The sequence below is a fragment of the Clytia hemisphaerica genome, unplaced genomic scaffold (assembly GCF_902728285.1).
Source record: "Clytia hemisphaerica strain Z4C2 unplaced genomic scaffold, Clytia hemisphaerica genome assembly, whole genome shotgun sequence".
Taxonomy (NCBI): domain Eukaryota; kingdom Metazoa; phylum Cnidaria; class Hydrozoa; order Leptothecata; family Clytiidae; genus Clytia; species Clytia hemisphaerica.
The window spans coordinates 561,922-588,125 of NW_027103621.1; the positions used below are offsets into that span (position 1 = coordinate 561,922).

A 26,204-nucleotide genomic window follows, 5' to 3' on the forward strand; every position below is an offset into this window, starting at 1 on the left:
TTATTTTCTATTCAATTTAAAGGGAAAAATGCACAAATCCTTGCAGATTTCCCTTCGAGAAAGACGTTGGAAAAATTTATTTTCTGTCATCATTCAATTGACTTGGGAATAAATGAACTATTCATTGTTTTTGCTTTTGTAAAACCTATCATCTCAATTCGAAAAAGAGTCCTCAACCATAAAAAATTTATTACTGCAATGGCTTGAACCATGTTCAAGCGTTACGGTTCCGTTTCGCTCCGGTGTGATTTTCATTACGGATCGAGAGTGTTCATATTGGTTTCGGAACGTTTCGGAGTAAGAAAACGGAGCAGGTTCTGTTCTGAAGAAAATAGCGGAGCGAAACTGTTTCGATCTGTTTTTCTATGTAACGTCTTCTTTTTAAACATTTCGAATTTTGACGTTCAAATTTGTTTCGGAACCGTTTCGTAACATCTGAACATGGTCTTAGACCATGTTAAGACCACTGAGTTTAAAGCCCGAAGGGCTAGAGTTCAATTTCTAACCTTTCTCAGGCAAGAAAAAGTGAAGCCTTTTTGAAGACAGGCTGAATCTAGCAATTCCTTTGTTTACGATTGATATTTTTTTCGAAATTTAGCGGTAAATTTTAGTTTCAATCTGTCATTTGTGTAAAAACCAGGCGAGCCGCTCAAGGCCGCGCAACTTTGGTAGGATTTGTTGGCTTCAAATCCTACCAAGGAGATTGACTTCTGGCCCTTCGGGCTTGTACTTCATTGGTTAAGACTTTACGGTTCCATTCTGTTCTGTTCGAAACGATCAGATCGAAACAGTTTCGCTCCACTTTTTTCATGGGAACGGAACTGCTCCGTTTTCTTGCTCCGGAACGTTCCAAAACGTTCCGAAACCAATATGAACACACTCGATCCGTAACAAAAATCACACCAGACCGAAACGGAACCGTAAAGTTTGAACATGGTCTTAGAAACACGAATCCTATAAGGCTAATAAACAAGTCTCGGTTTTTGTTCAAGTTGGTCCATCACAAGATAGCTATAGTAATTGAATTGAAAGTTTCGGAAAGTTGTAAAAAATTATAATAAAACCAACTAAATAATTGATGACAAAAAAATATGCTAATGAATAATAATACAACAGATTTATCTTGTCCATTAGCTCAAGGGTATCCTGCATTTGCAGTATGAAGTGATGTTATAAGCCGCAATTGCGGGATGCAAGGAAGATACGTTTACCGCGAATGCAGGATATCTTTGGACTGTAATAGTATAGTATTTGTAAGACGCTACCTCGCTGGTTTAATCGATATTTAGTTACTTTGAAAAGAAGCGATCATTGACATTCATTCTCTGATTCAAAAAATCTATATGCGACAAAGATATGTCTACTTGCACTCAAAAGATTAAAATATATCGAATGTACCATAGACCTTTTCGTAAATTGAGCAACGCTTACCTCGTTTTCAAAATATTGCTATGGTAACTGATTCCCAAAGGGGTTCATAAGAAGTTCACTTTATTTATAAAATAACGCTTGAAATCTCAATGGATATAATCACCTTGGTAACAAGGTTTCTAAACGAGGAAGTCGTTTCACCAAAAATGATTTATGAAAAAGCCTACTTAGATATTTTAGTATTTATCATATCTTTTAGGTCGACTTTTTTTACGCAAAACCTATTCTATACAATATCCAGTGGGTCTCAAATTTCTAGAATCTTTAATCCTTGTGTAGAAATCCGATTTTTTTACGTATCTAACAATATTCGTTAAATCCGGGCAGAAAAAACCCCGAGAGAAAGAATGACTAATGTCCTTGTAAAAAAGGATACTGAATTAATAATTAAAATTGACTAGAAAATAATAACATACATAAACCTAGTTTTAAACATATGAATTTAACAATACAAAGGGAGCTGCCAAGAATTCGAATGTTGATATACTACAAAAAGCAACTCAGATTCATTCAGATTTGATCGACGAGTTATAGCTTCAAAATTCCCGATTAACCCGATTCAATTCCATCTTCAAGGGACCTAAAATGTTCTTCGAATTAGAGGAAGAATCGAACTACAGAGAGTAGTTTTAATCACTTTCCAGCTGAGGAGACCAATTTTATGGTCAATATTTGAATTAGAGAGAGTTGAATATACTACAAAAAAACTCCGGTAAATTCAGACTTAATCGACGAGTTAAATCTTCAGAATTTTCGATAATATGGAGTCGTGATTTTGCATTCAATTTCCACGGTATAAGGTTTTATAGCTAGAAATGTTCATAATTAGGTACTTTTCGATCTGTCAAGTTCCTTAAATATTGCCTCATGTAACGAGAACTTTATAGAAGAAAAAATTGGAATTGAAAAATAAATCATTATTCAGTTCACACTATAAAAAAACAAAACTGAAACATAGTTTAGTAGGACGGACGGGTCAGAAAATATTTGAAACTGTACGTAAAAATTATCAACTCGTTTAAATAATTGCATAATCATGACGTCCTGGAAAGAGTCCACGTGATCATAATGACGTCATTTTTGTTACGTCACCAAGAGTAATAAAGTTGTTGTTGGTATTGAAAATGTGTATGTGTCAAATAACCAGCATTTGAGTAGGAAGATGACGTCAAAAATTAACGGCATAACGTCAAAAAATTGACGACAAAACGTCAAAAAAGAACGTGAAAATGACATAATCCAGGGGATCATAGCCCGGCCACTTTGACTATTGGTTGAATTACCGATACTTTGCATATTCTCGTAACTACGCCTTGTCTTTAGTAACTGTCATCGAAAAAAATTGATTCGATCGATAACGAATGAAGAAGATGGTCTGCATGTCGTAGCCGGCCTGAGAGCGTCAGTGATAAGGATCTTCAATTCCTTGTTTTGATATTTTGATATTCAAAAGGTATTACAAATAGTTAGCGTCTAACGGTAGCACATCCTTTCACCTCTCCTTCTCCACGATATATTTACCTGTAAAGTAATAAAAAGATATACAATCATGGTCAAAATCTATTGAGAATTTTAGCTTATTTCCTAGTTTTTCGAAATTTGTAGCACGGGCGAGAAAGTCGATTTTGGGCCATCTCTTTATCTGATATTCCGATGGCGTATTGGCGGCCGCCCACGCTAAAGCTCTAAAGGAGCGGACCAATATACCATCGGAGAGATTTAGTAGTGGCCCTTTGATGTGCCGATAACAGTCGGGTTCAATGGCTATATCTTCCCTTGGGCAAGAATATTGCTCGTCCCGACTGAATTTAGCATGAAAATGTCTGCTGCGCCGACCGACAAAAACTAATTTTATTTATATAGTTTTGGCGCTTCAATGACAAAGCAAATTTCGGATTCAAGAAGGGCAAGTACAGTGAAGAACTTTTGTTGGATTTTGGTTGTTTTTTGGTTTGTTTTGGCAGGGGGGGTCGGTACTAAAATCTCAGACATCATGACATTTAGTGACGTGGTGGTATGCAAAAAAGCTCAAAAATGATTTTAGTACCATGTGTACTAAAATACCAAAAAGGGTGGTCCCTTAAAGAAATTTTTGAAAAATCTTAGTATTTTGTTCTAAAATCAGCCAAAATGGAGCATTTTTTTTAACAATTTTGGAAAAAATTTGATTTTTTTTTTCAGGAATTTTCGAAAAAATCTTCAGAAATCTTTCAGAATTTTTCCAATTTTTTAAATATTTTTTAAAAATATTTTTATGTACAGTTTAGCACAGTTTAGTAATAAAATCATATTATTTTGCAGATTGATGCGCTAAATTCGACTAGGTTTGTAACAATGACCCCATTTTGGTAAATTTAAACCCGTAAAAGGGCAAAAAATGGGTGGTATCTATGTTAAATTGCTCAAAATAATTTTAGTACATGTGTACTAAAATAACATTTTCGAAAAATAGGTGGGGGTATGTCAAAAATTAGCGAAAATCCTTTTAGTACTCATGTATGTCTTACATTTTAGTACTGACCCCCCCCCCCTGGTTTTGGTGGACTTTTTTACAATATAAATGTCTTTATGCTTTCTTAGTATTACTTTTAGTATTCAGTGTAATTTCTGTAAATGCACCAACCTTTTAAAAATTGTTTTTTACACACAAATGTTGATTATTTTTGGTTTTTTTGGTGGACTGATTTTTACTGATTTTTCTCAAATCCAAACTCAAAGATCATAAAGAAACAGTAACAGGTATGTTCCTTATGCTTTTTCAGTAAGTTTCATGTTGGTATAATCTTGTGCGGTCCTATCAAAACGACTGTTGACCGCCAGACAACTAAACACAACCGACTGACCGACAACAGTCAAAGTCAGTCAAAGTCTCTAGCAGCAGTACAAACATGTGTACAAAACAGATAATTTTGTCTTCAGAAAGATCTACAGACTTCTGTATAGGTAGTTTGTATCTTACTAACGATAAACCTTACCTTTTGTGTACCAACAGAAAAGCCCAATTTTGTAATTTTACAGAGCACATTGAAAATTCACTTTTTTGGTCCTGTTGCCCTGAAAACTATGAAGTTTAGTGTAATACTTATCGAGTATGTCTAGGTAAGTAGGAAAAAGCAATAAATTCATGTTTTAAGTTGTATTTTCATGTAAATGAAGCTAAATTAGGGTTTGTACATGAATCGAATATGGTGCTAATATCGAATATGGTGCTAGCCTAGAAAATATAACAAATCTGATGCGAATCAGATTTGTTATTATTTTCTGCCTAGCACCCGCATCCGATATGGAATCAGATGCTGACTTGCTATGTTGATCGTTTCCAAGCTCCTCACAAAATGTTTACACGCGGCCAAGTCAAATCCCGTAATGCAAAGCTTCCAGATGTTAAAATATGCCCGACCTTCAGAGCAAAGCGTGTCGTAGCATATTTCCACATCTGGTACCAGATAACCCATCTCTTAAATTTAATTAGATATTTCAATTTGGTACGGTGTAATAGACTTACAGGCTATATTCTGAGCCTCATTGAGCCATAATTTTTGGATCCTCCATTCCTATAGTCTTAAGTCTAGCGTCCCTTCCAATCTAACTTAGCGCACTTCCAAATCGTTTGTGTTTTTGAAAATTCGTGGGAATTTCCCTTTGTTTCTAAAATATTACCACCATGATTGTTGACCATAGTTTGTATGAATACCGTAATACTTTAATATAATACTTTCTATGAACTTTTGTTTAAATATGCACCCAAAAAACCTCGAACGATAAAACAGTCGATAAAATCGTTTTCTGGATGTTTCCTTTCAAAAAAACGATTAAACCGTGAGTAAAAATTATATATCGAACGGAGGATCGAGACAAAAATACCATTAGATGCTAGAAATTTCCAACATGTTTCGGCCAGGGCCGTTTTCAAGGTATATTTCAGTAAAGTGAGTAAAAATTATATATACTGTACCTGACGTGAGCCGTTTCTTGACCAGTGACAATTTGTAAGCGTTGGACGTCAAGTCGAAATTCAATGCGCTTATAGTGCTCCCCTCCCCTGTGAATTGTATGGCGATAGGTACGCACGTTGTTGGACCTTGTGTGATGTCGAACCTTGCACGTAATGCGTTCGTACCTAAGTAGAAGAGAATTAAACGCTTTTTGTTTGGACAATTTTATAAGAACATAAAATCGAGTTTTGGAGTTTGATCGAAAGCTAAGAACAAATTTAGAACTATATAATGCCTTATATTCCAAAAATATCAAGAGGTCTAGTTCTTAAAATACAGTGTGTCTCCGTAATGCCTTATGAGCTTTACTCCACAACTCGAAATTTCCTTAACTCGGACAAATTTGAGTTCCCCGTGCGTGTTCGAGTTATGATATTTTTGGGAACAGAAATACAGAAATATCAACAATATTTTTCAGATGAAATGGAGTTTTTATAAGATACTTTCATCTCGTCCCATATTTTCGGGGACAAGCTAGAGTTTTTACAAGCTCTTATTTGGTTTGGTTGGCCGTTAATGTGTAATAAGAACAATTTTGTTACTTTTTCTAAAGAACGCGTCATCTCTATTACTTCAAATGACCAATTAGTGAAGTATCTTATAAAAACTCCATCTTATCCCAATATTAGCAAAGAGTCACCTACCTCCATCTTCAGCGTTGGAAGATATAGCAGCCAGCTTCCACATACATCTTTGGTGCTCACTCGACCTGCGAATTCGATTTAATTCAAAAATAATTTATTTGTCTGCATAAATTAAACTAAAATTTACAATATGTGAAAATTACTAATATAATTATGTTGGGGAGCAAGCCAGGCTCTATCCATCCATATAGAGGTTACCCGACTTATCAATGGGGTGACTACCTGATTGCAAGTATATATTTGCTTGTATAACTTATGGCCTGTCCAAAAAGGACATAACTTCTGCGCAGAAAATAATCCAAGGAAATTATTTGTTATATACATTGTAATCTCTATAACTGTGTCTACTAGCCATAGCCTTTTTTCTAACATGTTCACAAAATGACAAAAGAATCCTTTGAAAAGTGGAATGGGCTTTTCCAGAAAAAATTTAAATATGGGGCGGGGTGGAGGATATAACATTTTTTGGAAATTTGCCCCCGGACATTATGACTTTTGACCCCCCGGACAGCAGGTCTAACCTCCGGACAAGCATAAGTTGACCCCATGGACAACAAGGGCAGGCGGAACTTACCAAATGGCAGTAGGTTTCGATTGCATTATAGTCACTCCACCATCAATGGGTACCACTACTGAAACGTTGTTAAGGGCAACAGGCGAAGACATGGAGGTCGGGTTGTATTTGTAATCGATCTTCAAGTCAGTTTGTGTAGGATCGCATCGCCAATGGGCGGAAAGTTGTAAAGGCGCAGAATTCATACCACTACACCGAACCTGAAAAATGGATTACAGGGATTGTGTATGTTGATGGAGGCAATACATGGACAGTGGTAAGAAAAGATTTAATTACCTCGAGTAAAATATATAGATAAAAAACTAATCACTAAATTTAACGTACGATAAAGCTTGCATATCACATTTCAACAAAGTTGTTTAAAATTTGGTCAATTTTAATGAAATGGTTGACTGTGGCCTCACTTTCATATTCATAAACAAGGACCTTGCACTTTTTCAACCTTATATTATTCCCTCCTCGACAAAAAAAAGCAACACCACAGAAAAATTATTACCTGGTATTTCAAAATATCGATATTGTAATAAGACGCTCTGGTTCCTTGTTCCGATTGTTTCTTGAGGTACGCAGCCAGTGCTGCCATGTTGAATTTGAATGTCATCCCTTCTCCTCCTGGCAATTGCCCTCCTCTGTTAAGAAAAGAAAAATCAGGGTCATCAAAACAGCTTAACGTTGTTTATTTTAAGGTTAATAAACATGGATAGCCGGACTTACCAGCTTTATGTTATAATGGAATTTCACTTCTAAATTGTCAGAAATTGACTCTAATCTTGACGGATCTTCAAAACCTAACATCCACTTATGAAGCTAAGCTTTATGGCAAAGTATGTAAGGACAGTAAGCTTGCATGGGTAGGGATTCAGCTTCTGTAATTGTGATTGTTCAATGAGCTATACCGGGAAAAATAAAGACGCATTCATACAGTTTGGCATATATAAGAGATTTTTGAGACTAAGTTACGTAGCTTCCACCATTAGGGAAGCAAACATTAAATTTGCGTAAAAAATCACCTCTCTGCATTCGAACGTTTTCTTCTAGATGATATGATATTAGCCCTCCCCAATGGGTCCTACTCCTTACGAAGAAGGAATTTCTCTTTTTTCAAGTCGGAACGCTTAGCGCTGTCCAGACACCGCTGGTTTTGTGCACGCGAGACACAGATACTATGATGCATAGTGACAACACTCGAACTACGGGGGAGAGCAAATAGCTCGTCACAGGCGCAGAACGGGATAAGTGAAACCACGCACCACAGTGTCTGGCATATCACCCACACTCTTGTATCAGAGTAGTGACACCCAATTCCCCTCACATGGTTTGGGTCGACCCAAACCCGACGAAGGGCTGTTCACTTGCCAAGTGAACCGTAGTACTACAATGGGAATCGAACTCAGACCTCCCAGACGGGAGTCAAGAACAATGACCACCACATCAATGTGCCTCTTTCTTCTAGATAACGGCAGTTAATTTTTATAAGCTGAAACACCATTACATTTAGAATTTTACCTTTCTACAAGAGCTTTGTTAGGGAAAATCTGTTCCAGTGATGAAGTTCCGTTGACCAAGAAAGAGAGAACGGGCGGAGAGGCGTTGTTTGACAGCATGGAAATGATGTTGGCGGGAAATGATATCGTCATATCACCTGTGACGCGGACTATACAACTGTTAAGAAAATGTGATAATAGTGTAAAATCATTTTATCAGTCAGTTTAGAACTCTTCCAAGTTACGAAACTCTCCTTAAAAATTATCTATCTAATGATACTCGACATTGTTGTGGTTGATTAATTTTTAGAATCAAGATGTAACTTTAAATGTTTTTTAAAATTTGAAGACAATTCTGGACAATTTTATACAAAGTTTCCGTGGCAACTAAACAGGCGACTCGCCTTTTCTCATCAGCTCCTTTGAAAACTCCATTTATAGTTTCCATAAATGCTACTGCGATAGGTATCGCTCTTTCTTGAGCTCCCGAGGATGCCGCGAGACCTGCTGTCGTCGGAGCCGCAGGGGTCACCTGGGGAGGTGGCGCTAATGGGCCGGTTGTATTGCGTCTCGGTAGAGCCGGAGGAGTCGAGTTTTCTTCAAACGCCGATTGTTTGGTGTTAGTCGAAGGTGCTGAACTAGCTTTTGGTGGTTGTTTTTGGGCCGGAGGTGCCAGTGGTTGAATGTTTGGCGACACGGGTCCAGTGGACGTAGCCGTTGGTTGTAGAAGGGAATTTGTGGTCTCGTTCGGTGGTGATTTTGTGGGTACGAGTGGCGCTTGCGATAAGGAAGCAGAACTGGTTGAACTCGTTGTTTTTGTCGAGGAAGTGGTGTTGGTTGCCGCTAATTTGTCGTTAGATGTCGATTCTGTGAGATCGGGGTTGACCCAGTGTGCCGTTGTGTTTTCTGCAAAATAAAAAAGAATACCTTAATACTAGACAAGTATTTAACAGCCTTGAAATTTGAAATTTACACGATCTGAGATTACATTACTCGCGGTCGTTCGGTTTGATTTTACTTTGCAGTCGAAAAACGAATAGGAAAAACATCGCAAAAAATATCTATCAGAATCTATCATGCCACAAAAAGTCACCTCAAAGATTATGGACAGGCCAAGATCCCCCCTTAGGTAAAAAAATTAAAAAATGCTCAAGTTATAATTCAATAAAAACCTCTTACCAGACGTCGTGACTGGAGCCAGTGTCGGAGCAGTCGATGAAAAGTTAATGTCCAGTAAGTCAGATAGCGAACTATTACTTGCGACGTTAGGCGGCTGCGGAGCCGCAGAAGCTGACGTTGACGGTGGGACGGCGACGGGTTGTGGCTGCTTTTGTTGTTGTGAAGTGGTTGTGTGTTGTTGTGTATGCATTGTGTTGCGTCGTGAAGGACCGCTTGCGGGTGGCGCTATTAACTACAATTGGAAAAGGGAGCAGTTAGTAAATCTGAGAAAACATTCTTTAGGGTGATCACAAGACCCTGTCATCCCTACTTAAGAAAAGCCTGTGGGTATCCTCTTTTTAAAGATAACCATCGTATTAAGATGCTCAACCCCCTGGATAACCAGGATCTTAGGGATTTCATAAATCTTATGTCGATCATTGGGCTATTCCAAAAATCAGTTTTTTTTAATAAAAAAATCCAGGGTGGTCGGTAAAATTGGGTTGAAAATCCAGGGTGGTCAGTATAACGAGGTCAAAATTCAGAAAGGGGGAAAAATCCAAGGGGTTCTAAAAAATTGGAAAAAAATCCGGAGGGTCACCGCCCCGGGAAGGAGTCTACCTAACCTCCGTCTGGCCTGCAGGTCATAACTCAAAACCACTTTACTTTAAGGGACAATTTCGTAGTTAACTTCACTCTCTTATTGATTAGCTAGAGCATAATTATGTATCAAAGTTTAAGCGATGCTTTAAGAGTGCTCTACAAGGTGAAGGAGCATGGTACAATTTTTAATTTTTTAATTAAATCATAATGATACTAACAAGTGATACTTTTATGGACCTACCTGGTTGTGCATTTAACACATATATAATTGATATCTATGTGACGTGACCATTAAACAATCATTCAGAACACAAATAGTGACGATCTATTAAAATTAGTCGTTTGTTTCTTATAAAAAAAACATTTAGAAACCAAAATTTCATGCTCTTGAAATATTCTTTCATATTCAAGACTTTGTGAGCAAAAAAACATCCATCTCATCAAAAAATTGAGTAATTTGGCTAAGAACATTAATGTATGCTTATTAATAGTGATTCTTATAGATAAAGATGCGCTTTTTGAGCTGAAAAGTTATTTTTTTAAAAAAATCTGCTTGAGCCATCTTTTACCTACTTTCATGCAAAAAATCCAATTTTTCAAGTCCAAAAAACCCGCTTTTAGCCGTTTTTTGGTCCAAATTTGCCCAAAAACATTTTTGTTCGAAAATCGGGCTCCGTCACATTCGAGGGTTTATAGTTATGCATCTTTGTGCAAAAAATCATAAAGAATGAAAGAGCCAATCTCGAGAAAAGCTAATACCTAAGTAATTGATAACGTGCTTATAAAAAAATATCGAATTTGGCCAGTTTTTCCATAAAATCACGCCAAGCAACCAAAATTTCCTGTCTAAACACACATATTCTTCAAAAGTAAGCCCTCGTGAGCAAAAAAAACATCTATCTCATAAAAAAATTGAGTAATTTGACTAAGAACATTGATGTATGCTTATTAATAGTGATTCTTATAGATAAACATGCGTTTTTTGAGCCAACAAATTTTTTTTGCAAAATCCTGCTTGAGCCATCTTTTACTTATGATGGTACCCTACTTTCATGCAAAAAAATAGAAAAAATAAATGATCCAATTTTTCACAAAGTCCAAAAAACCTGTCACATTCGAGGGTTTATAGTTACACATCTTTGTGCAAAAAATCTGAAAAAAACTAATGAGCCAATCTCGAGAAAAGTTGGTAACGAACGAACGAACGGACGGACGGACGGACGGACGGACGGACGGACGAACGAACAGAGGTTAATTTATAGGACCTCCACCGGGGTAGGTCCAAAAAGTGCATCTTACCTGGCCTGGTTTAGGCCTTGGTACTGACGTTCCAGAGCCAGTGGCCACTTTCGACGACCCTGCGCCTGGAGGGCCCCGTAGAGTCGCTGAAGTTCTTTTCTCAGTGGGCGGTGGCTTTAACGGTTCGAGTCCCACCAAACCACCCCGGGCGGGTAGAGATTTAGTTTTGTCTATTGGATCTTCCATGAAGAGTTTATTAGAGAACATGTTTATCTCTGGGGTGGAGATGGCGTCCGTGTTTTTTGAGGGCTCCTCCACTGTAGTCGGTTTGAGGATATTCAAACTTTCGCTGCTGCTCTCTTTGGAGTTCTGCTCTGTGCTACAGACACCTGTAAAAGAATCGGATAACGAAAAGCTAACATTTCATCTGAATATACTTTCGTTCGGACCGAAAATTCTCATCTTTTAAAAGAGGGGACTCCAAGTTTGAATTGATGACCCAACATCACAAGTTCTGATATAATGAGTACGCAGGAGTACAATTTATCATATTCTTGATTAATTTACTCGTGAAAATGTTTATTTGAAGTATTTTGGAAAACAAGTTAATTGAAAATTGGGAAATTTGACATTATCACACAAGATTGCACAGCTAAAAGCTTAGGGAGATTATCAAATATTATATCTATCTTACCTGAAAGTGTCCTCGCTTTCATCGGTAGAGGAGGCGGTTCCAAATCACGTGATCCGAGAGAGTCGACGGAGCGATCAATGCTTTCCGCTGGTGACAGATTCGTTGAACCAGGACCACCTGAAAACGAAAGTAAAAAAAGGTTTTTCATCAGGTTTTTTATTCAATAAAATATCAACAAAGAGGTTAAGCCTAACGTTTTTTTTTAATTCAACACTACCTAGGTTACGTCATATCTTCCTTCGTTTCGAGCGTATAACTCCTACTCTTCGGGGTATGAGCGTTGCTCTTGTTTTGAAAATTGAAATTCTTCGGATAAACATCTTTTGTGAAAGTTGTCTATTATTTTTAAACCGATTAATAAGCAATTCCCGGTGGGGGTTACTAGAGGCCGTATACAGCAGTGCCTAGAGATCAAGATTAAGGCCTAAAAATCTGGATCTGTCTATTGTGTAGACTGACACTACCTTCTATACATTTTCATATATGGTCTCTTTCTTACTTTCTTAACCCACTCAAGATAATTTCAAGTTAGAGAAAAAATACTCGCTCGGAGGCCGTTAACTTTTTATGCGCAACGCTCTCTTTGACTCGCTTACCTCTCTTTTCATTTAAGGGTGAGGCCATCGGTGACGAGCTAAACGAGGCATCGAACGTTGCGCCACCTCCACTGGTACTGCCAAGGTTGTTGTCACTTGAAGAATCAGCCATTGTCGGTGAATTCAAATCGAGACATGGTATTGACGAGTTCATTGGTAAACTGTGAAGACTAGCCGTGTCTGAGTTCTTGTCGATTCCCAAGAGATCGTTGTTAGACCGAGACCTGGAAAGAAAAGAATAGTTGAATTTTTTTAATGTGTGTCGTGACTAGAGCCAGGGTTGCTAAAGGTTTGCCAAGTTCAAAATTCCAGACTTTTAGTCTAAAAAGCCATGTTTCCCAGATTTTCTACCTGAAAATGTCAGAGAATTTCCAGATATTTTGACGAAATACCCAATATTTTCCAGACATCTCATCCATTAGGAAGCTTTTCAGTTTTTCCTTAACTTTATTTGAAAGGCCAGATTGAGGAATACAACGTAATGAGAAATTTAAGAATGAACATGTATGTAAAGATTTGGTTGCGAGTGAAGCGAGCAAAAATTTTTAAGAATTTCAAATGCCAGGGTAAAAGTTTCCTATTTCCGGAAAGTTTACTAGGCTTCATTCAGGACTATTTCCTTCAAATTCCATATTTTTCCAGACATGTATGCCAATTCCAGACGTTTTCCAGATTTTCCAGACATTTCCAGACTTTAACCTAATTGCAGACATTTCTGGCAGACGTAGCAGCCTTGTAGAGCAAATTTTCTCTATTTAATATTTGAAGCACCTAAAACTTTGAAAGCATATTTGGAATAAACTTGTTTCTTATCCACTTTCATTTCAAAGTACTACCAGCCCGAAAAAAAGCGAAAGATTGTCTCAAAATCTTAGGTTATGGCATTTTCACTGAATATTTAAAACAAACACAAAGACATAAATGAATTTTAATCCAATTCGCAGGGAATTTTAACCAAATCTTAAAGCCAGCTTACTTGGCACTGAGTTTGTTTAGACTGCCCGAGCTTCCCCATACCAACTTCTTCTCTTCTTCTGAAAACGATAAAAATACGAATGAAAGAAATTATAATGAGCTTTTCCAGAAAAAATTAGAATTTGGGGGACAGGAAGAGATTTTGGCGGGAAGAAAATTTAGCGGATTTGGCGGACTTTGCCGAAATGTTCCGCCAAAATTAATTTTTTCCAGCATCCACCAAATTAAATTTCCGCCAAATATAGGTTTTCTCGTATTTAGTTCGATTTTCCACTATTTAGGCCCTAAATGGGCGTATTTTCAACATTTTGACACTGATTTTGAACCTTCAAACTCGTAGTCCGCCAAATTAAATTCCAGCCAAAATTTGTTTCTTTGCCGATCCGCCAAATTAAATTCCCTCTGAAAAAACTTTTTCAGTCATCCGCCAAATTAAATTCCCTTAATGTATAACATTTTTTGGAAATTTAGCCCCCGGACAAGGCAAATTTTATCCTCCACCCTTTTATGTACGAAAATTTACTGGAAGAGCCCAATACACAATAATAAATAATCTTCACTATAATATTTACAGCCGGAAACTGGGCATGATTAAATTCAGTTCTTTGGGTACTGATCAGACCAACTCTTATCATGGCTACAGGACAAAGTTAATCAAAGAGAATGACTTACTTTGAAGTTGCATCTTTTGTTGCTGAAACAAAGAAAGAAAATATTTATTTAAGCGTTTTGATGATAAACGGGTTTGTACTGGTTAGCGGGTTTAAAAAACCAATGCATGATAGAATTCGATACATGTATTACCAAGTGGTCGAGTGCTCAAACTTGTCATAGCACTCTCTCAACCTTCTCAGACTAAAAATTCTTCCTCCCTTTTGAGATTGTTCCATATATAGATGGCAAAGAGCGTCATAATAACGTATTTCTAACATCCCTAACGTCCATAGAACGTTAGATGAACGTTAAAAACAACGTTGCGTGACAGTTAGGTGAACATACATAATAGCACTTTCCGTAATGATAAATCTTATTTTTAACACCATATTCCATGTGTCATGGGCTAAAATACCTCTATTCCTGACATTGACACGGAAGAAAGAATTTATATTTGTATCTTACCACAGAAGCAGGAGACATGAGAGTTAGTGTCGTTGTCAACTTTTTCAGTTGTTCGTCCGTTAGGTCCGAATTACTTCCAGGTTTATTCGCTTCAACTGGTTTGATTCGAACTTGGATTTTCTGATTGTCGTCATCTTAGTAAAGAAAAAAGAATCATGAAAAAGCTATCATTTTGGGGTTGAGAATTGTTAGCATACAGTGTGTGGCCCCCAAAACGTCGATCAAATTTAAAATTTCTCTCACATCTAGAGGAAAAGAGGTTTTACAAAAATTTTTGCTGCATGAAAAACTTTAACATCTCTACTTTATTTCCCGACAGTTCTTTTTCATAATTTTCAATTTCAACAATATTTTTCAATCGCTTAAAGATAGGTAGCTTTTTTCTAATGGCCCCCAAAACGGAGGTTTGCAATTTTAGCAATTTCTCGAGATATCTTTAAGATATGAATACAAAATTTTGACCATAGTTTTGAAATGTGATTTAGAATGTTTTGGGCATAAATTTGTTTGATAAAATTTTTACAGTATGCCCCTGGTTGTCAAAACGGAGGTTTGGGGCCCCCAAAATGTAGGTGCAGTTAAAATCAAATTATTAAGTCCGGTGGTAATAGGGGGAAAAACTTTGAGCATATTTTGTGTTCACCCTTAAATTTACGACCCGATGGATATAAAATTTATGATTTTTATGAAATATTTCAGGATTTTCGATATTGCAAAGTCCAAACTGAAAATTTAGAAATTTTCAAAATGACAATTTAGATTTAACAACGTCTTAATCAAGTTTCTGAAAATCCATGTCTTTTGAAAATAGTTCCATTCATGTATGGAATAAGCTGTAAAAATTTCAGAAGAAAAGCTTAACTGAAACTGAAAATATTAAGCTTTAAAGGTAGTTTTCTCCTATATTTTGCAAAAAAATTACAGAATTTGCCGTTTTTGCTGATTCAGCGAAAAAATTTATATATAATGTTAATTTTTTGTTATAAGCTATTAACTCAATCTGATAGGAATGGAATTCCAAGATTTTTTGCTGTTTCTCATATTTAGAATTTTCGGTTTTATCAATGCTGATTCTAGGGTCCCAAAATACTGGTTGACCTTTAAGATGCTATATCTTTTACCCATCCTCTAAAGTCACAGATGTATCTGCATTTTCTGAACGGCATTAGGTGTAGAAAGTTTCCTATACCCCATTTTCATAACTTATTTTCAATATCCAAGGAGCTAGAGTGAGTTATATGCAATTTTTATCTAATTTTAGTGTTAAAATATCCCCTTCAGACGCAAATATGTTATTTTGAATCTGTCTCAAACCAGCAAAAACATACTCATTTTTTAGTATAACCATCATTCTTTCAAAATAAACGAAAATCGTTTAATTCTGATAAATCTACAAGTCAGAATCCTCATTTTAATGACGACCTCCGTTTTGGGGGCCGTCTCCGTTTTGGGGGCCATATACTGTACAGTGTGACCTCGTAATACTTTTCAAGGGCTACATAAGCTTAACAAGATATTTAGTATATTGTCATTAGGGCACAAATCGAAACGAAGATTTTGATGCAGAGTTTCAGTAAAAGTTCGAAAGCCTGATTATCAGTAGTCTAAAGTTTGACAGTTTCCTCAACAACAAAGCCCCTCAACCTTTTCTAAATATTACTGAGATAAAAATTGTCACTTACCAGAATCGGAATCATTCCAATCCGAATCGGAATCTTCGTTTTTCCCCGATTGGATACTATCGCTGTTCTTTCGAATGACGTAGCCTTCTTCGTCCAGTTCAAGACCTTCGGGAACTGGTTCAACAGTTTCTTCGGATACTTTCTCACTGGAAGGGGAAGGAATGAAATGAAATTATTGATAGAGGTTTTTCAAGTTACAGAATTCTCGCGATTCTTTTCAGATTGTATTAAAATCATCTTCTCAACACCAAACGAAGGCTCAGTCCACTATTTACTTTATACAATACAATACAGAGCACATTTTGCAACAACTTGAAATGAACCCCTACTAGCCTTGAGATAACGATACAAGGGTTTTATCCACAGATTTCTGTAAAACCTGAAGGTCGTAGGTACTTTAAGCCATCGCAGGCAAAAAAAAAGTGAAAATAGCAAGAAATATAGTTGCCATTGTTTTCAAAAATCCTGGTCAAGAGCTGAGATTCTATTGTAATGTCACGTGACTTAGGTAAGATTTTATACCTAACCACGGCATACTTTTCAGCCAAAGCACGACAACTAGTCCTTCGGGCTTTATAAATTTATGGTTTTATCATCAAATGATTACTTATCAAATTAGAATCACTTACACTGAACCGTTAGTGACCGTTGTTTTCTCCTTTTTCTTGGTTTTGCGTTCAGCTCGTTTGTTTTGTTTCTCTTTCTTGCGTTTTTGTTTTTCTTCTTTGACTGTAAGGAAATGAAAGACAAGATAATTTTAAAATGTTCCAAATTACTTGAACCCTATTCTAAGCCTCAACTGTAAAAAAGCCGTACATAAATTATGAAATAAATTATAAAATACAAAACTGACGTTCTCTAGTTTGATCTTCGAACGACCAAGAATTTCGGCAACTAATTTACATAGAAATTTTAAACAGTGTTAAATCCACCCCAGTAGGTATTATTCTTGAAGCCCGTGTTCGAAGTAATGGACCCTACTTAAGTGACCCTGAAAAAAATCTAAACTTTTCGAAATTGGCACACTACAAAGGGTCCATTTTTCGACTTTTGTGTTTTGCAAACCTACTGCAACTGATTGAGGCTGAATTCAAACCCAATCCACTTAAAAGCAGGCTTTAGCGAAATGGTTGTGGGTTGGATCAAAGTTTGCAGAAACAAAGATAATTTTACTCACGTGCTTGGGCTACAGCTTCCAAGTCAACAGGTTGCGTTTCCAAGGTGATCTCCTCAAAGTCGATTTGTGCTAACAACACACAAAATAGATTGAGTAAGAACTTAAGCCAGCAAAAAGGATTTAAAAACTTCATATCTTAATAAATATCCAGAACTGTTTTAGGCGGCTTGGAATCAGCAAGAATACTTTCGGGTACTTAATAGCTGGCGGGATTGGAATAAGCGGGGGGATTGGAAAAACTCTCAAAACTTAATAAGCGCGGGGTTGGAATAAAAATTTCCTGGTTGGAAAATTTTCGAAAAATTTATTAGCGGGGGGGACGGCTATTCAGCTATTAGGTATCCGAGAGTAGCTTATTGAAATGAATTTAATGAGGCAGCTAAATGATCAAAATGAATCCCAAATCGAAAATTGAAAGCAGTGTTGCCTTAGCGTGTGAAGTTGAAAAATACACCAGGCAAAAAAACTTTACATTCTTTTCGATTTTAATCATCAAGTATTGAGACAAAAAAACTCCATTGTCTTGTAAATAAATCCGCCTATAAAGAAGAGTCTTCAGCCTCGTTTGTTGTAGAAAAATCATCTTTCATCTACGGTATAAGAACACTGGCATACCTGGTACATCTTTTCCAGTTTGTTTTAAATTGATGAACTGTTGTAATAGTTTGTCAACTGTGAGTGCTACCATGTTCCGTCCAAATTCATCAATGATCTATGGTTTTAAAATGTAATAAAATGTGACTATTCTTAGGTTCCTTAAGGTTCGGGCCTTTTTTTTTAGGTAAAGTAGCCAACCAAAAGTAGCAGCAACTTTAGACCTAATAATCTATTTGTGGTTCTCATTTAAACTTTTTTGTTGTTTTTTAATCAAAAACCAATATCTATGAATTTTTGTGCCCAATCTTTACCGTTTGGAACCAACTTTTAAGTAGCTGACTACGATTCTGAGGTTTTTTCAACTAGCAGTTGAGTCGAAGAAAGTCCAATAGTATTGAGTGAATTAGTATCGAGTTTTGATCTTCCTCTGTTCAAGTGAGAAGTCAAATAAATCCCAATGGCATCAACTTACTTGTTCCAGAAGAAATCTTTCAACTTTGATAGATTCTCCATATTTCGACAATAACTCTAACATCTGCTTCAGGTGGGACTCTTCAACAGTTTGAAGTTTCTGAGAAAAATTTTCACATAATGATGTTGTGATTATTATAAAAGATTTCATATAATACTCAGATACTGTCTTCCCTCAAACAAGGTCAAAGCATGAATTGTTTACATTAACAAAATATATGTATACCTTTAGGAGTATTCTTTTTGAATAACATTCGGGGGGAAAACTATAAGTTACAGGTCAAGTAAAGAGATTCTTGTGTTTTTACCTGTGACATTTCAGTTATTTTCTCTTGGAACTCTTTCCGAGCAATCTCTCTTCTCTCCACCATTTGTTTATATTCCTCAGCTGGAAAACAAAATACCAAATTCATAAACACGTTGAAATGAAACTTTATAACATATTGTCCTTGTGATAATAGTCTACCAAACAAAATATAGGTATTTATCATTTTTATCATTTCGATCCCTACTGGACAGGGCGACCTGATTATTCAAGTTCAATAGCCTAATTACCAAACAAATAAAAATTTAAAATAACCCAACTTACTTGACTTTTTGTATTTAGTTTCCGCCTACAAAAAAAACACAAAATACCATAAAAAAAATTGATATGGCGAAAATAAAGATAATAAAATTGAAAAGTGAAAGCTCATAATGTCCAAAATCAAATTACCTCGAAGTACAAAACTATAAAGGGCAAAACACAAATTTCGAAAAATTCTAGGAAAATCTACAGTCCAGCAACAAAATATATGGATGAAAGCTACAGAAGTTCCGTATTCATTAATCTGAAAATGTTCTTACGGTTTTGATATCTTTTAGATTGGTCATTTCTTTCCGATACTTTTCAACCTCTTGTGAACGCTGGTGATAGGCTTCTTTTGTCTGGAAAGTGATTAAAAATATTTAGGCATGAGAATGGTAGAGGTCTGGTCTAATTTTAGGATAAGAAAAGGCTTTAATAGATATTTTTAGATGCCAAAGAGCCATCCTAATTTAGAAATGACACTACCACAATAAGGTATACACGTTTTTTTTTATTAGAACCCAGTTTATAAGAACGTTGAGTCTGAACTTCGTCGAAAAATTAAGAACATCTTAAGAACATGCCCAGCCTCAGTTTGGAAAAAAATGACAAGAAACTACAATTGTTTCCTCTTTTCAAGCAGTTTTAACTGAACTTAGTGATGAATTTTCTAAAATCAAATATTGTCCAAATTTTACCAATTTTACGTGCTCTTTATTTTGCATGATATTATCGATTTAGAGTAGTCTGAAAAATTAAGAACACATTTAAGAACATTTTAGGCTGAAAATTTCTAAAAAAAATAAGCACATCCAGGCTCAGCCAAATTTTAGGTGTTCTAATAAAAAAAAAACGTGTATAACATAAGTCAAAATGGCACACCTATTTAGGATCTACAGCAACAAACATAATGTTGGAAAATCAAGTCATGCACAAATTTATTTCATGGTTATTTTTACTTGAAATCCAAAGAGATGATTATTTTTTGGTTATGCCGTTTGTTTTCATACAAATCTGCATGATTCCTCACCTTTAATAGTGCAACACTTAGTTGTTGTAGATTTTGGACAGCCTCGTTTGTTGAAGAAAAATCATCTTTCATCTATGGTTAAAACATAAGAGAAAATAAGAAACTCAAAAAAGCAAAAATTTCACCAACATTTCAAATTCAAGTTCCTCGAATTTTCAACATATATCTGTCAGAGTATCAGAATCTGCAGCTGAAAGGCTGAAGAATTTTGAAGCCTTCATTACTGATAATTGGTCACATGGCTTCAAGGCTTTTAGTGTTGAATATATTGTTGAATATATATTTTTAATTTGAAATGGGCTGAAAGATAATGGTGTTAACAATTACACACTTTCACTAACTAAATCGTGTGAAACTGCAGCTTCATAGAGTGTGAATGGAACAAAACTACAATAATTATCATAATAATCTGTGGTCAAAGAAAATTGCGACAGAAAAAGTCTCTTTATTTACTTTGCTGCGACAGAGAACTGAATAATTACATGTTTTTGTTTTTCTTTTTGTTGTTCCCCATATTCTCTAACAGCTTTGCTGACATCGTTTAAGTGTAGTATAACTTGACTGTGAACATTGGCCAGCTTTTCAGTTGAGCTTTGAAGAAACTTCCAACAGGGTTCAAATATTCTGTTCAAAAGAAAGTTGGTATTAGTACAGATTAGTATATTAATAGGATTGTGATTGCAACTCAAAGCAATTTTCTATTCCTAATACCTTGAAATAATATAATAAAGTGAAATAAATAGAATCAAAATGTGATTCTATTCTGAAAAAAGTGTGGAAAATTTGAGAAATCTGAGAAAAAATAAAAATATAAAATATCCCTCATCATTCTATTCTGTATTATGAAAAGTTCATTGTAAAAAAAATCAAAAAAATTAGCAAATTAGCTGTCGGAGTGGGTTATCCAAATTCCATAATTTTATCAAATAGTAGTAAATAAATCAGCACATACAAAAACTTTAAATTAGTTAGAATCAAACACTTGAAATTGATAATGTTGTGACACTCACCCAACATTGTTATTTGCTGCTGCACACTTGTGAGCTAGTTTTAACAAACTTTTTGAATAACTTTCTTCTATGTTACTCCTGAAAAGAGACGGTAATAGACAAGTATTAAATTTTAATAATAGTTAACAAAACTTTTTTCAGAAAACCTAAGCAAGGAGTAATTTAAGTAGCTGTTCAAGCCATAAATAACAATTTCTGTCACACAAAATGTTTGATCAGGGTTAATTAATTTTGTATGAAAATTATGATTATTGCCTGTAGCAATTTCTATGGAACCATGCTGAACCATTTCCAATGTCTGACGGTCATTTCAAGCCCTGAGATACTCACACAATTTGAACAAAGTTTACAAGAATATCTATTTTACCTTTCTTTCAAAAAGTCTGCAAATTCTTTGCTCGCATTGAGACCCAATTTGAAGTTCTGTTGAAGCACGTCAAACCCATTGTGTTTGTCACCCTAAGAACAAGAAATTTCAATAAATTTAATGCAACCTACTTGTGATAATGCAGGTGCTTACTTAGCAATTCTTAAAAATAATAGTGAGACAGTAAAGTTCGAAAAAAGAGTATAGTATCTTATCTATCAAACGAAACAAATTCATATGCATCTTAAAGACTCCCTCATTCGTTGAGGTCTCGCTAGTGCCGCTAACAGCTCCTAGGCTAAATGGACTATAACAGGACATGAAAAACTGACAAATATTCTAACGGCTGGTGCGCAGACTATAGTCGAAAGATGTTTGGAAAGGTACACGAGTAATTAATTCAATTACAGTTCTAGATGAGCTGCAGTTGGCTGGAACAAATACTTTAAATTTAAAAAAACATTGTAAAAAAAGTAGCCAACGAACTGAAAAGAAAATTAAATATTCAATCTAACACTCAACTTAATACTCACCCAAAAATGTTCTGAAAAATTCACCATTATTTACCAACAGTATCTGAACATATCAAACAGCAATCCAAATAATTTATATAGAACAAAACATGATAATACATATGAAGTATGTTTATCATAGATGTTTTGAAGAAATTGTTAGGTAATCATTATTGTATTTGGTAGCTCCATAAAGAATTGCGGAATTCCAAGAAGTACAAATTTTTTTGTTAGTTTTGCTTTAAAATATAACAAACTTTATAAGGATTAATACATCTTTGAACACCACTTGATAACTTTTTAAATCTATATTTCATATTTGAAGCCATTTTTTTCAGTCAATACTGGTCAATATAAAAACATTTTCCAAAAATGAATCAGGTATTTTCCCTGAAAGAAACTTTTAGTTATTATAGACGTTATGATAGCTTAATTTTGCATATGAATGCACATATTGTAAAAAAGACAGGGTATGAAAAACATGTTTTTCTGTTTAAAACATGCATGTTTCGATTTACAGATAAGAGAAAATACTACAAAAGCTATGACAAAACAAGCACTTTCATTAATCCTAAAATTTACCTCTGTCAAAACCTTTTGTTATAAGACTTTTAAAAAGTAAACAAACAGAAGTGCTGTGTTTTAAATTATTTTGTTTACTTTAGTCTATCATTTGTGCTGTGTAAAAAGAATCACTTTTTAAAACAGGTAGGAAGACAAAATACAACACAAATCTAAGAAAATTGTAAACTTGCTGACTCATTTTGAGAAACTTGGATCACATTTAAAAAAGACTTCTGATGTTTTCATGGCTTGTCACATCCCCCTTATCACACTCTCGCTCTGGCATAGAATTTGATAAAATTATTCCAGTTTGAAATTTCACAAACTCTGTGTTTCACTCGAGCTAATCCTAAAATATATTTCTAATTATCTGGCGCATCAGCCATTTCTAAACTAGGCTTTCTTTTAAATTTGATTAATCATTAAAAATGCCTTTGTTGTGCATCAATTATGAAGAATTTGGGGGATTCCCCAAAAACTGCAAATACTGGACAGTGGTGTCTAGTATCAGGTGTAACTCAATAATACTTTTCAGCACTACACAAAAATAGCAAATACTTGGTTTTTCTAGCTTCAATCGCACAGTCTAGCACATTCTTGCAATTGTGTGGGGTGTGCATTCACAACAGGTTTTCCAGACTTAGTGTTAATGCAATAGGATGTTTTTTTTTACCCAATGGAATTTCACAGGGTTTCATACAGGCTACTTTTGTGTTCTCACATTGCATGTCACAGTATCAATGTAACAGACTTTCAGTCCACTTTTTTGAAAATTGAGTTAAGACTATCCCCTATTTCAGCATGTCCTCTTTTAGAAAATGGCCCAAGTCCACAAGTTTTTGTAATTCAAAATAAAATATAAGGATTTTTGAATCTTCCATTACTAGGTCAACCATAAGCAGCCTTAAGTCTTTAATTTAGGTCAAAAAGTCTTGGAAAGCCTCATGTCCCACATTTATCTAGAAAGTATACAAAACATATGCAAAAAGAAAGTATTAATACAAAACTTACATGCATAATTGGCATTATATTAAAGTGTAATCTTGTAGAAGATTAAATTTGCTTCTCTTGAAAACTAAGAACAATTATATTCCCTATCTCTTAGAACAAGCACTTCAAAAGACCATAACATTAGACATAAACTCAAACTGAAAAATCACCCGCAAAGGTAAAAAATAATCCTTATTCGGCTGACGGTAATTTATTCTCCTGGGAATAGAGCTGCCAAATGATAAAATCAAAACATTGATGATGTGTGACTTCATAATTACTGCTTTCAGTTTGCGTGTTATGAAAGTTTGATGTGTGTACTCCGTCTTTGTAGAGTTTTTTAATGGCATGAAAACAAAATATGCTATGTCTTTAAGAACAAATTTCTAAAAGGCTTTTGTTATTCTGTAAATATTTCTTTTTGGATTAAAAAATTCCATCTTTTATTGTTCTAAGGATTATTATATTTATTTGTAAGATGCGTTGTTGTCCTTTTTAATCTTTGTGTAAATTTGCATATGTTTTGCATACTTTCCAACTAAATCCAACCACGGCATTTTCGTTCCTGTATTTTTGCATACAATTCAAGATGGCGGATGGAAAGGCTAAAAGGTCTATTCTGGAAATACTGCAGGAAAATCAAATCTGGGCTTGGGGAATTTGGGTATATCCACCATTTTGAAATTGAAATTCTTGCTAAAATGCAATATTTCAATTTTCAATCGAAAATCCAACAAAAAATTTTTGGAATGGCCCATTTAGACCAACTTACGATAAACATGGGGCCCTTTGTTTTGATTTTCGAAACAGCTGAGAAGTGACAAAAAAGAAACATGACAACATTTGACATGGAAAATTAATATTTCTGGATGGATTTGAAAGACAATTATTGATGATTTTCTACTCTGTAACCTAAAATAAATTTTGTGAGTGGTACCCCTAAGGCGGCAATCACAAATATCTTCGTTTCGCGTCGCCCGACCGACTCTCGAAAATTGAGTAGAATTGAGTCGGTGAGTCGGTAAATTTGTCGGACTTTTTCTGTCAATGACGTTTCCTTCGTTCAAAAATTTTATTAATGCCGATTTTTTGCGAGCGATTTCTAGCGCATTCTTGTGATAATGTTATATTTGGTTCCTTTGGTTTTTTGTCCTCTCTTGATTGTTATTGTGTTTTGGCTTCCCCAACATTGAACGTGTAGCCTTTCTTTTTCTCCATTTCTCTCAAGTTTCTCCCTGCTGCTGCATTCGCGGCATTTTGACTTTGTTTATCATTACCACTGACCTTTATATATCCCTGGACCAAGCAATATCCGCCATCTTTGATTTGAGTTTTTTTGGAATTGGTACCCGAGAAGAAGCCATTGCAATGTTAAAAATTAACGTCTAACGCCGCTACATCAAAAGAATTTGAGAAAAAGTAGACCTAGCGCTCTCGATGCATTTACACCGCTAACGAGTAGTGTCGCCATTAGCATTTAGGCCGATGAAATTTACATATGAGTTTACCGTCGGCCGCCCGCATCTCTAAAAAGCACCCGCATTGAAATTTCATTATCTTCAAAATTCCTAAAATTTTCATTATTTCTATATTTCTTTACAACTACAACCTCCATCGTTGTTAAAATCGTCTCTACGCAGGATTCCCTCTACGCATGACCTTTTTCCCAGAGTAAACACGGGTAAACAAAGAAGATTTTTTAAAGAAAATGTGACCGCCCTCAATCCTACAACTACAGCGGGCGTCACGCCCATCTATCTGCCTAACCGCCCTGGCAGCCATTTTAGTTTTTTGCCAAATCTAGCGCCACTGTAGCAATCGATCTTTATTTTTCGTTCGCAAAACATGCGTCGGGTTGAAGCGAGAGAATGGTTAGCAGAAATGGTGGATAAGGTGCTGTTGGGAAAATAATGAATAATGAATAATGAAATCATGCCGCATCTATTTTTGGGTAAGTTCACGACGGTAAACTCATATGTAAATTTCATCGGCCTTAGGGTACCACTTTTCAAAAAACTGCGATCAAAGATTTTGCTTGGCTGGGACTGAGATGCTTGGTCCAGGGTATATAAAGGTCAGTGATCATTACATGCGCCATTTTGGGTCGTTATGTAAACCCGAAAATTTTTACGACCGACCGACTCATTTTTTAGACCCAACGATAGCAACTCCAGAAGATTTTTCAAATTTTAATTTTTTTCTCAAAACCTATCCTATCTTGTAGAGCTTTTAAAAAGAAAGAAAATGAGGGGTCATAGGCCTCTAGAGGATAAGTGGTTGTAAAGATATTCAAATTTTAGTGTCAAAAATTTGACTAAAAATGTCAAAAAAAGGTTAGGAAAATAGCTTGGAAAAATTCGAAAAATGTGTCAAAAAAGAAAAAAAAGAAATTTTCCAGTCATGCTTCTTCAATTTTGCATATCTCTTTTTCTAGTGTAGCTAGAGACCTGAAATTTGGAGGGAGAATTCTTTGATGTGTGTAGAATATTATTATATAAAAATATTTTAAAATATTTAGTATATTCATCAAAATAATGAAAGATATATCTTTTTTTGAAAAAAGAAGACATTGCATTGTTTTATTTTTGTTTTTGAAGAAAATTAGCTTGGAAAAGGTTGAAATGAGTCAAAAAAGGTGGTAGGACCCATTTTCAAGGGGCCTCTGGAAATGGAGGAACAAAAACTTATGAATAAAGAATAAGTTTTTCTGAAAGGACAGTGTAG

General features: G+C 35.4%; 1 protein-coding gene across 1 annotated transcript; it reads right to left on the reverse strand.

Moving 5' to 3' along the window:
- Nucleotides 1-1,779: 1,779 nt before the first annotated feature.
- LOC136802372 (F-BAR domain only protein 2-like) lies at nucleotides 1,780-22,272 on the reverse strand. The gene is made up of 27 exons (XM_067059103.1): nucleotides 21,948-22,272; nucleotides 21,415-21,506; nucleotides 21,048-21,125; nucleotides 20,520-20,661; nucleotides 20,038-20,109; nucleotides 19,286-19,366; nucleotides 19,029-19,053; nucleotides 18,748-18,827; nucleotides 18,441-18,539; nucleotides 17,987-18,083; nucleotides 17,372-17,440; nucleotides 16,824-16,923; nucleotides 16,195-16,340; nucleotides 14,513-14,646; nucleotides 14,066-14,087; nucleotides 13,395-13,452; nucleotides 12,419-12,642; nucleotides 11,823-11,939; nucleotides 11,189-11,517; nucleotides 9,308-9,539; nucleotides 8,533-9,034; nucleotides 8,151-8,306; nucleotides 7,141-7,273; nucleotides 6,645-6,844; nucleotides 6,071-6,135; nucleotides 5,387-5,551; nucleotides 1,780-2,952 (listed from the first exon to the last, which is right to left on the reverse strand). Exons 1-27 carry the CDS (start codon nucleotides 21,972-21,974, stop codon nucleotides 2,924-2,926), a joined length of 3,474 nt encoding a protein of 1,157 aa, XP_066915204.1. The 5' UTR covers nucleotides 21,975-22,272; the 3' UTR covers nucleotides 1,780-2,923.
- Nucleotides 22,273-26,204: the final 3,932 nt, after the last annotated feature.